This window comes from Odocoileus virginianus, chromosome 22 (genome assembly GCF_023699985.2).
Source record: "Odocoileus virginianus isolate 20LAN1187 ecotype Illinois chromosome 22, Ovbor_1.2, whole genome shotgun sequence".
Lineage (NCBI taxonomy): Eukaryota > Metazoa > Chordata > Mammalia > Artiodactyla > Cervidae > Odocoileus > Odocoileus virginianus.
Window position 1 is genome coordinate 35,712,952 of NC_069695.1, and position 12,202 is coordinate 35,725,153.

The 12,202-nt window shown below is 44.0% G+C and overlaps 1 protein-coding gene and 1 long non-coding RNA gene across 2 annotated transcripts; one reads left to right on the forward strand and one right to left on the reverse strand.

The window, feature by feature from the left end:
- Positions 1–3,282: 3,282 nt before the first annotated feature.
- On the reverse strand, positions 3,283–7,436 carry LOC110121539 (zinc finger protein 396-like). Its single transcript, XM_070453030.1, has 4 exons — positions 7,431–7,436; positions 7,102–7,220; positions 5,138–5,465; positions 3,283–4,868 (listed from the first exon to the last, which is right to left on the reverse strand). Exons 1-4 carry the CDS (start codon positions 7,434–7,436, stop codon positions 4,728–4,730), a joined length of 594 nt encoding a protein of 197 aa, XP_070309131.1. The 3' UTR covers positions 3,283–4,727.
- Positions 7,437–7,686: 250 nt separating this feature from the next.
- LOC110121538 (uncharacterized) lies at positions 7,687–10,883 on the forward strand. Its single transcript, XR_011482763.1, has 3 exons — positions 7,687–7,743; positions 8,897–9,039; positions 10,644–10,883. It is a non-coding gene; the product is annotated as an uncharacterized lncRNA (long non-coding RNA).
- Positions 10,884–12,202: the final 1,319 nt, after the last annotated feature.

Here is a 12,202-nt window from a genome sequence, read left to right on the forward strand (position 1 = left end):
ACACATTGAGCGACTGACCCCATGGACTATAGCCCACCAGGCTCCTCTGCAATTCTCCGGGAAAAAATACTGGAGTGGGTAGCCATTCCCTTCTCCAGGGGAACTTCCCCATCCAGGGATTGAACCCGGGTCTCCTGCATTGCAGGCAGATTCTCTACTACTGAGCCACCAGGGATACATGAACTAAATCAAGATAAAGCACAGATGTTTACAGACATAGTTAAGTCTGTGGCAGCTTGATTCTGAGATGCTGAGTGTGGTTCCAGGGACGGGGTTTGGCAGTGCCAGTCTTGCTCTTCAGGATGCATGTTGTCTCCATGTGAGAAAAAGTCACTCAGTCATGACTCTTTGTGACCCCATGGACTATACAGTCCCTGGAATTCTCCATGCCAGAATACTGGAGTGGGTAGCCTTTCCCTTCTCCAGGAGATCTTCCCATCCCAGGGATCAAACCCAAGTCTCCCACATTGCAGGCAAATTCTTTACCAGCCACCAGGGAACAGGTAGTAACGTAGGTCTTTCATAAAAGTGAAGTGACATAAAGTGAACTTTCAAAACACAGAGGCTACCTGTACTTGTTTTTACTAATTGAAATAAATCTGAGGAGGATTTTTACTTTCAAGGAAAAAGGCAATGATAGCTTTCAGTGTTTGCTTTGCCTCAAGCAGCCCAAGCAGCGAGAGTGGCACTGGGAAGCTCCTTCCCGGAGAACTACCCTCAGCATCAAGCCACTGTAACTCTGAACTGTGTCTAGGTAACCACTTCTTTGCTTTACACCATTTCAGCCTCTGGAAGTTTTCAGAGGAGCACTCTTCTTTCAGATAGCGGGAGAAACCTGTACTGATGTAGGTCTTTGTAAAAGTGAAGTAGTGTAAAGTAAACTTTTGAAAAGTGGGGGATACCTGTGTCAGAATTTCATTGCTTTTTAAGGCTAAATAATATTCCATTGTATGCATATAGCATGCTTTTGCTTATCTGTTGATTTACTGACGAACACTTGGGTTGCTTCCCCCTTTGGCTATTGTGAATGATGCTGCTATGAACATAGGTGTACAAGTGTCTGTTTGAATCCATGCTTTCAACTCTTTTGGGTCTATATTAGGAGTGGAATTGCCAGATCATATGGTAATTCTGTTTAGCTTTTTGAGGAAACATTAAGCTATTTTCCACAGTGGCCCTACCAGTTTACATTCCCATCAGCAATGCACCAGGGTTCCAATTTCTCTACATCTTTGCCAACACTTGTTATTTTTTTGTATTTTTGATCAGCCATCATGATGGATATGAGGTGGTATCTCATTGAGGCTTTTTTAAAAAATCTATTTGTTTACATTTGGTTGTGTTGGGTCCTAGTTGTGGCACATGGGCTGTTGCCCTGGCAGCATGTGGCACGTGGGGTCCTGGTAGCTCCCCAACCAGGGATTAAACCCACATCCTCTGCATTGGAAGGTGGATTCTTAACCACTGGACCATCAGGGAAGTCCCAGTCCATGTATTCTTGTAACACATAGAGAATTCTATCAAGAATCCCTGGAAAGGGGGACATTGTGTTATATACTATCAGAATAATAATTTAAAAAACGTATCTGTCATTTAAACAAGAGACTCCGATTGAATTAAATGTGGTATATCTCAATGGACTCCTTAAATTAAACTTTAGTGATTTCCTCATTTGTACAAGAGCATCAAAATCCAAGGTCTTGCAACATGATAAATTGTCTAGAAACTCATCTTACTAAGAATGATGAGAAAGACCCAGAAAAGGTTGTCCTATGATGCCTGAAACACGTTCACAGCTGATTCAGGGCAGAACAGAGGTCATGAAGAACTCTGCAGGAGAGCCATCAGCTGTTAACGGTTCCCATTTCCAGGTGTGTACATCAGCCTTGTTTGGACCATCTTTTCTTCGTCTTTCTTTTTTCTGTTAAGGTGATCATCAACTTTATATAAGCACATACAGAAAACTGTTCATTATTAGAACACTCATTATGGTTATGCCACTCCCTGAAGACATGTAGTGCTATCTTAATACTTTCACTGAGATATTTCCAACATAAATTCTAAAGGAGATAATTATTTTTTTCTACACAAGAAAAATAGTTAATTCTACATAATTATTTTTTTCTAATCATGTATTCTGAGGGAAGTGTCCTTCTTCACTTGGTTGGGCCATAGGCTTTGCAAGATTACATTCTCTTCATCAGAACTTCTCCATCCCACAGTGATGTGAATTATCTTAGAATAACAAATCCTTAAAGGGTGTCACTGGATACTGAACTATCTTGCATTTATATAGGTCTCCTAATAAGTAGGAGGTGCTAGTTTATCTAACCAGAGAATTAATATGACTTGGGCTAAACTTGATAAAAAATTGATAAAATTGATTAAAAAGTTAGCATATTAGCACCCCTTAGTATCATAAACAGTATGTAGGCTCTTTATACATCAACTATACCTCAATTTTAAAAATGCAAACAAAACAGTATGTAAGTTCTTGTGAATTTTCTTAAGCGATGATGATTCAAGTCCCTTCACTCACCTGCTTCCTAACAATGACCCTGGACGTTTCAGCACAGGTCTTGAGGTACATATTCTTTTTGGTCTCCTTGAGCCTGGCGGGCTATAGCCCATGGGGTTGCAGAGTCAGACATGACTGTCTGAGCAATTCAAAAACAGAAAATAAAATAGGACATTTATTTTATATTTTGGCCCCACAGTGTGGCTCGTGGGATCTTAATTCCCTGATCAGGGATTGAACCCAGATCCATGGCACTGAAAACATGAATCCTAGCCACTGACTGCCAGGAAATTCCCAGGAAAATTTTTTCAAAAACTAATTTAATGTTTGGTCTAACAACTCCAATGTTCAAGTAATGAAATGGAGAACATCCATTTATATGTCAACTCACACATTCCTTCTCAACAGGGAAAATGTACTTGTCTAAAAAGGAACATACTAGTTTATTGTTTGTGTTAATAATGTAGACAGTTGAATGTGTCTGAGAGTATCTTTGCAAGAGCTGCACTAGGGATGGAGGAGAAAGGGAGTACAGAGGATGAGATTGTTGTATGGCATCACCTGCTTGATAGACATGAATTTGAGCAAGCTCCAGGAGTTGGTGATGGACAGGTGATGGCATGCTGTAGTCCATGGAGTCAAAAAGTCGGACATGACTACGTGAATGAACTGAACTGAGGGATGGAACTCTATAGCTTTAGAATCTCAAACATCCGAATTGACCCTGTACTGAAAAGCAGAGAAGTAAACATTGCTGGCAGAAAATATTCCACATTCTCTCCTGCGGCTTTAATAACCTTTGAAAGGAAACTGATGCCCACCAAAACTACCAATTTATATTAAAGGAGTATAGGTGCCATGTGCCTTCTCCCTCAGAGAAAAATTTCTCAATAAATGCCTCGATTCCCTCACAACACAGATGGGACTTTTTCTCCAGCATGTTTCTTCCTATGTCTGAAAAGATTCGAGCTCTGACTAAAGGATTCCCACATTCATGACATTTGAAGGGTTTCTCCCAGTATGGATTCTTTGATGCTGAATCAGGACTGTACTTTGGCTGAAAGACTGCACACACTTCACATGTATAATGTTTCTCTCCACTGTAAGTTCTCTATGTAGATTAAGGACTGAGCTCTGACTAAAGGCTTTCCCACATTCATAACATTTGAAGGGTTTTTCCCTAGTATGGATTCTTTGATGCTGAATCAGGACTGTACTTCAGCTGAAAGACTTTGCACACACTTCACTTGTATAATGTTTCTCTCCACTGTAGATTCTCTGATGTAGATTAAGGGCTAAACTCTGACTAAAGACTTTACCACATTCATCACACTGTGTTGTTTTCTTCAAGGACAGTTTCCCTGTCTCCTTTCAAACTTTCTGTCTTGTTCACAGGTTCTTCTAAATGTGAAACTCTGGGGAGCATTCACTTGAAGAGTGTTAGAAACTTTGTAATGCAGTTCTTTGAAGAATTCTTTTGCCTTAAAGCAGATTTCACATTTTTAGTTCTGGTGTCTCTATCTGAAATAGTACACAGTCAAGAAAATGTAATCATCTCTTTGTTCAGAGGGAAGGAAAAGGAATAGAATGATCTGAATGGAGCATAGATTATTTTTGAGCTAGCATGTTTGCAATATAACATCAATGTAGAGCATGGCGCCATGCATGCGTGGTCAGTCATATCTGACTCTTTGTGACCCCAAGGACTGCAGCCCACCAGGCTCCTCTCTCCATGGGATTTCCCAGGCAAGGCTACTGGAGTGAGTAGCCATTTCCTTCTCCAGGGGATCTTCCCGGCCCAGGGATGGAACCCCAGTCTCTTAGATCTCCTGCATTGGCAGGCGGATTCTTTACTGGGGAGCCACCTGAGATTTTAGAGGATGGAGAAGGTGAGGCAGAAAACACTGAGAACATCATAAGGCAAAAGAGGTTTACATACTGATGAGGCAGTCAATGATAAGATGAAAAGCTCTGTGCAAAAGATAGAATGGTGAGTAGGGGTAAAAAGATACTTTAGAGACTGAGGAAAGTTTGTAAGAAAAGAGAGGCCTAAAAGACAAGAAATTATTGGAGAACAGAGGAGCAACTAAAGGAGAAGAATTCAATATGGTAGTGGGTAGCAATAAGCAAGATTTAGTACAAGTATCAATAAACAGAAGTTAGAGTGATAAATCAATCACATGATGGGGCCACTACCTCCTTAGCCATTTCATCTGAAGGAGCAGAGCTTCTTCAACGCCCACCACAGCTGCTTTTCTGTGGGCTTGGGCTGGTGACATGGTATCTTCTGAGGGATTTCACAAGTTGGTAGTTTCTTTGCGAGCATGTCCCCATTTTGTCCAAGAAAGACCTATAAACAGTTTGGTATTACTGAGGCTGAAGAAGGGAATTGGGTTGGGACTTGAGGATAAAATAACAGAAGAAACTATCTTGGGACACCAGAAAGGGGAAGGAAAAAAAATAGAGGCACACCCTGATTTCGGGCAGAGCCGGGGGTCCATTCTCCACACTATACACCGGGTTGTGCCGAGTGGAGCACAGTTTGGGAGCGCGACCCTCAATGATGCGCCAGGGCTCCTGACTGCGCCTCGCCCCTCTCTCTCACCGCCGCCTTCTCACCTGTTCAGCCTCCACATCGTGCTCCTTCTCCAGCTCCTCGAGCATCCCCACGGCATCCTCTCCGCTCGCTGGTCGGTTCTCTCGGAACAAGGCCTGCAGCTCCTCGGGCAGGATGGCCAGGAACTGCTCCAGCACCAGCAGTTCCAGGATCTGCTCCTTGCTGAGCACCTCGGGCCTCAACCACTGACAGCGAGGCTCGTGGAGCCGGCCCAGGGCCTCCCGGGGCCCCGCGGAGTCAGAGTAGCCAAACTGCCTGAACTGCTGGCAGAAGGCCTCTGAGCTCAGAGAAGCTGCTCCAGTGGCGGCGGAGGCTATATTACAGGTCTGCCTTCATTAACACAAGGCAGTCAGGGTCCCCTGAAGTCTGTGGAAGGAGTTGTGATGACTCTCAATTTTGCAGACATCTGCACCAGGAATAGCTTGGGACCACTAGGCTTGAATCTTCGAGGAGGTGAAATTCTCCTTAAGGACATTCCATAAATATGATTCAAGAGACAAGTGGAAACAAGACAAATGCTCTTCAGAACATCACAGCTATGAGAAATGTTAAGATTGTACCAAAAGTATCCTTAATCTTAACAGAAGCCAACTTTCAAAGAATACTTCCTTCTTTAAGAGAATCAAAGGGCTCATAGGCATTCACTTTCATGAATACTTTGTAATTTATTCTGAAAATCATGCCCAGGAGGCTGACTACACATTACAATCAGAGATCAGTCAGGGTTGCAGAGGAACCCTGGAGAAGAGAAATAAGGGAAGCCTGAGGAAATTTATGACTCTGGGACAGGCTCAAAGGGCCAATTAATTATTTTTAGCCTGCTGCAAGGAGCACTAAGGAATAGACACATGAGATTGCTTTTGCATGGATTTTTTTTTTCGATGTTACTAACTTTTAAAATAATATTACTTTGGCATTAAAGGAATCATTCAGAGGAAAAAAGCATATTCCTCCATCTTAATGTATTTCCATATTTTCATGTTCATGTCTACTGCTCATCTGTAATATCTAATTTACTTAATCTCTGTATTATAGATTATTTCTAATTTTTACTGTTATAAACAATGCTGGGAAGCACATTTTCAGAAAAATAGACTATTTTCCAAAAAAACATGCTAATTTTCAAATTATTTCCTTTAAAGTTGTCCCAAGGATTTGACTTACTGGGGTCAAAAGAAGAGCAGCAAAATATCTTGCAATTTATTATCAAATAAATTATAGAAAACACTGCATCAGATCACAGTGTCACTGGCAACATACTGATGTATGGGGAGCAACAGTTGCTCCAAGTATCACTAGCTTGTTAGCAGGAAGGGGGTGGGGAGACACTTTGCTCAGTAGCATTTTAGTATATGTATCACTAGTAACTGATGACTAATTAGAAATGTTATATGTGCCCCTATTTTTTTCTCTTTCCCATTTTTTCCCCCACTTCACCAAAAACTCTTCTAGGCACTCAAGATATGGCAGTCACCTGAACAAAGCCGGTGGTGTGGCTAGATAAAGCTTATACTCTAGCAGGAGAGAGACAAGGAAGTTACCAAATAAATGATACAAGCTTACCCAGTGAGATGCCCCACCATAAAGGGTAACAATGACAGAGAATTTACTAGGTGCCAAGCACTCTTCTAATAAATCTTAACAAATACCAACTCATTTAAATTCCCAGTGACTTGGTGGTAAAGAATCCCCCTACCAATGCAGGAGACCTGGGTTCCATCCCTCCGTTGGGAAGATCCCCTGGAGAAGGAAATGGCAACCCATTCCAGTATTCTGGCTGGGAAAATCCCATGGACAGAGGAGCCTGGTGGGCTACAATTCTTGGGATCACTAAAGAGTCGGAAACCACTTGGCAACTAAACAACAAGAACAGTATTTAGATCCCCACAAAAGCCATTTAAGGTTCTTTTCATCTCCACGTGGTAGGTGAGGAATCTGCCAGGGCAAGCTCCAGCAGGTAACAGACCAAAGCGAAGGAGCAGGGCTGGGGTCTGTGTTCAGGCCATCCACACTTCGTGCGGTGCTGCGCGGTCCAGAGGCCGTGCCCGGGGTCCCAGGGAAGAGGAGCAGCAGACACAGATGGTACTAGGCCGGAACAGAATCGGGTAGAGACCTGAGCCACAGGAGGGGTTAGAGGCCACGTGTCAGGAGCCGTCTAGGGGAAGGCCCTAAGCTTAAAGCATCCTCTGGAAGTCGAAAGCGTGGCCACTGGGACGCACCCCGCGTCTCCCCGCACTAGGAGCCGAATCTGGGCCAGATCCACAGTTGCTCTCAGTTCCACCAAGAAGACCAAACCCTCATCACCGCGAGAGGGTCCCTAATGAACCCGGTCCCTGGAGGGCAGGCTGCGCCTGGAGCCCCAGATCCGGGGGGTCTTTTCTGAAGGGACCGACTCTCTCTTGGAAATATCTCCTCTAATGGACCGTCTCCCGACGGTCCCCGGACACCTTCCTCCCCTGTCAGGGAGGGGGACAGACTCGGTGAGGTCACAAGAGGCGGGTCGGGGGGGGGGAAGGGGTGCGCAGGAGGGCGGGTAAGCGCGCGGGGGGGGGGGGGATGCGAGGAGGTCTAGCTTTGGGGTCGGGGGTCGGGCGCCCCGGGGTGCTGGGTGAGGACAAGAGGAGGGGGGGCGCGGACGCGCGGTGAGAGGCCCGGAGGTGCGGGGACGCGTTGGGGGCCCCGGGGAAGCGAGGGCGGCGTGAAGAAGGGGTAGCCGGGGATACTGGGCTGTGAAGGGTATGAAGAGGGGGTGATCGGTTAGAACGGGCGGGAAGGGTGGGGGGACTGCTTGGAGGTGGTGCCAAGGTCAGCGGGCGACCTTTCCCCGCCCCCTGGGTGATCGTCGCTTCTCCCCGAGCCCTCGAAGCGCGGAGAGACCTCAACTCTAACCTCCGGCCTGGGAAAGACTGCCCCGCGTTTTGGGGGAGAAGCCGGGGAAGCGCCCGACTGGTTGCTTCCGGTCCCCGGGGTGGACAGGGGGCGGGGCTTGGGAATGCGGAGTAGTTGTCATGGAGACGAGCCAAGGCCGCAGCCTCCCGCATCCAGAGACGGAAGAGCAAAACGCCCAACTGGTGGGAACCCGGCTGCTCGGGGCTCCCGTTCAAAGAAACCAGCATTATTACTTCTTAGAGTACTTTTACTTACATCATTTCCTTTGCCTTTCAATAACCCAGTAGAGTTATTCCCATTTCATAGTTTCGGTTACTTGGCCAAGGTCACGGAGGAGACTCCTGTGCGTTCCACCGCTATGCACAACTTTCTGTAATGCCAGATGCGCCCCTGAGGTTGGCTGCGCTCTAAGTATCATGGTACCTATGGACTATAGCCCCGCCAGGGTCCTCTGTCCATGCGATTCTCCGGTCAAGAATACTGAATTCGGTTGCCATGCCCTTCTCCAAAGCATACTGTAAGGAATGGGTTTGATTGACCCTACCCCCACCCCCACCCCACCCCCCAGGCTTTTGATTGCAGAGAAGAACAAATTCTGACTCCATGTTGGAATTGTTTGTTTGACTTGCTTTTCCTTGCACTTGTTATTATAATCATACATAATGGCCTTCCTCGGGGGGAATGTAGCCCCTCTGCCAAACTGTTACACTAAAGGGCCTTTGTTCAGAACCCTGTCCACCTGTAGGTGGTAGGAAAGAAGAAATTCACACATCCCCTGCCTGACACTTGCCCTTCTGGGAAATATTTGCAAGGCTAATGACCTTTTCAGTACCTTTGTTTCCTCACCTCCCCCAATCTCTGATCTATAAAAGAACCTGGCATCCAGACATCAACAAGATGGTTGTTTTGAGACATTCGTTGCCATCTTCTTGGTCCGCTGGCTCTCCCAATAAAGTCGTATTCCCTGCCTCACGGGGTAGCACTTTGACAAGAGAACTCAATGGCCTTTGAAAAGGTGAGATCACATGCAGGCACATACATATTTTGGCATCAATATATGTGCATATATTTCCTCAGATTATCTTGAGTAAATTTAAAAATAAATTTCAGGCTAAATGAGCTACAAGGCAATAGTCCCACATATTGGCTCACTCTTCCACCTACTTGCCGTAGGGACTCTTGGAAATATACTTGTAGAAGGAAGTGGGGGATTAGAGAGAGGGCAGCAATGTTTGAAAATAAATGACAAAAACAAGGGGGAAAACCCTTTTGGCATGAGGAATACAGCAATTACAATAAACAAACCTGAGAGTTCTCTAGCAGTCCTGTGGCTGGGACGCTGGGCTTTCACTGCCGAGGGCCTGGGTTCAATCCCTAGTCAGGGAACTAAGATCCACAGGTGCCATTGGTGCTGCCAATAAAAAGAAAATAGAAAGATATATTAGTACTGGAGTCTGAACTGATGAGACAGAAAGCTGGTTTACTCAGTCTATACCAAATCTAGGGGGCTTAGGGAGAAATTTACTTTTTTTTTTTCTTTGCTGCTCCATGGGGCTTGCAGGATCTTAGTTCTCTGACTAAGGATCGAACCTAGGCCCTCGGCAGTGAGAGCACAGAGTCCTAACCACTGGACTGCCAAGGAATTTGTGAAACATGTTTTAATTAACCTACTGTGGTATTAAACTTGAAGAATTGTGTTTTGGAAGAAATTCCTGTTTCTCCAGGGTTATTTCAGGGGATAAGATTTTTGCTGAGATAACTGCTAACATAAATAGAAAGACAACCCAAAAGTGTACAAGGGGATGTCTTTATTGTGGTGGAGCATAGGTTAAATAACTCAAGGCAATGGGGACTCTGAATTAATTCCTCAAGGCAGTGCTTGGCAATGGTGTGAAGTCTTAGAAGGTGGTTTAAGGAGAAAGTGAACAGCAGTCAAAAGCTGCAAGGAGAATAAGAAACTGTGAAAAACCATATGATTTGGCAGGAAGTCAGCTGTGAGTTCATCAGCTAGGATTCTACCAAATAGTCGGATCCAAGAAGCTAAAGTTTTTTTTTAAAAAAGGAGCAAATGTAAAAGATTGCTGGTAATAGTTTACTTGATAGAGTTTTTTGTTGTTGTTTGCCTTTTGTTTTTTTAACATTTGGGGGTAGAGTGGAAAGAAATAAACAGAAACAATGTCCCAGTCGAGCAAGCATCTAACTATATACCAGATGCATGGTGAACACTGGGACTTCAAATGTAAGATACAGACTCTTTTTATTTTTTTACTGAGGTACAGTTGCTTTAAAATGTTATACCAAAATGACTCAATTATACACTTATGTACATTCTTTTTTTTTTAAAGATATAGATTCTTTCTCTTTAGGAACTGATAGACTAATTAAGGAGAAGGGATTGAACCCGGGTCTCCTGCATTGGGAGCATGGACTCTTAGCCTCTGGACCACCATGGAAGTCCCCTAGGCAGAATTTGTTGGATTGAAGGATGTTAAGGTGTGAGTGACGACTGAGGATGCGGATGAAGAAGTCAGAAGAGCTCTAGTTTTTAAAGACTTGGCAGGCCAGGTAAAATTTTCAGCAGGGTCTTGAGTGGGTGACTCACACATATCTGCATTTCAGGTAGAACTCTCTGATGGCAATGTGAAGGATGGTTTGCGGGGAGATCAAACTCAAGATACTGTGAGCAGCTCTGAAGCTATTGCAGGGATCCAGGCTGTAACTGATAAAGGAATGAATGAATGCAGAGGGGGAGAGGATGGAGGCAGATTTAGGAAACATTTGGGAGGCTGGTGTTTGTTGAATGATAGCTTGACAAAGGTGCATACTATATCATTGGAGAAGTTTTTCCTTTTTTTTTTTTTTTTAAGAAAACAGTATGAGTAGGTTTGACAGTGCTTATGTGGGCATTTGAGGGCTATTTTCGGTAGACTGAATGTGAGGCTGAATGAGATGCTTTAATCAATACCATACAATCATATAGCACAAAGTTGGACATTTTGTGAAAATGTGACATTATGGACATTGGACATTATGTGAAAATAAACATCAAATGTACTCTATATCTGAATGATTCTCCTGTGTAAATATATTAAACCCCCTATAAATTTCATAAGCTACTGATAAACACGGTGAAGGAAGAGAACAATCCCTTTATAGTAACATTTAGAGACAGTCACTCCTCAACCTCCTATTTACCTTCATCACAACAGTCCTTCGTCCCAGAATATTTGCTTTCTACCTGGTTAGGAGATTTTAGTGGTGTGGCTCTGTTTCCAACTGTGAACCTACCTGCTTTTTTCCTTAACCAGGTGTGTTAGAGACAGGCTGCTATATTTCTATAAGAGTTAGATCAAGAAATTTAGCTGTAGAAATAAAAAACAATTTGCTTACAGTGGAACCACGATTTCCAGAGAGTGGTGGATATGTTACCGAAAGGTGGGATCTGGCTGCTTGCTGCCCAAAAGCCAATAAAAAGTTCAGCTTGGTGGAAAGGAAAATTTGCTTTATTTCAGATGCTGGCAACTGAGGGGGAGGGTGGACATCTATCCAAAAGCCAGCTCCCCACCTGAGAAGCAGGGAGTAAGAGCTTTTATAGACAGAGCGAGGGGGCTACATGCAGAAACAGCACAGTCAGCTCAGTGATTTGAAATTGGTCACTGGTGTCTGACCAGCATCATCTTGATGGTTTTAGGTATGGTTCTTCCAGGGTTAGTTTGTTTCCATTTCCTTGAGGCAAATTCTCAGAACTGTGGCAGCTTATGTCATGGCGACAGCCTGGTCATCACTTACTTAACGTCTTCCACCTGGTAGGGCTTTCAGTGTCTATAAAACATCTCACAAGGGATGGCTCAGAATATTGATGGCCCTTGAGAAGGAACTAAAGTTCCTTGACTTTGCTGAGTGACATGGCTAAAATAATAATAATAATGATAATAAATTGAAATAAATAAACACTTTGCTGAATCATTATTCAAAGTGAGAAAAAGGACATTTTCAGGCATGCTAAATATATAAAAATAAAGTTTACCTCCCATGCCTCCTTTTTCAGGAGACTATTGGAAGTCTAGCAAAAAGAGAGTAAACCAAGTAAGAAAATATGGGTAGGGGATTCAACATAGGTGAAATCAAGGAAATTCCCAAGAGGGGATGACAGGAGATCCTAAGTGGCAGTCTAGAGT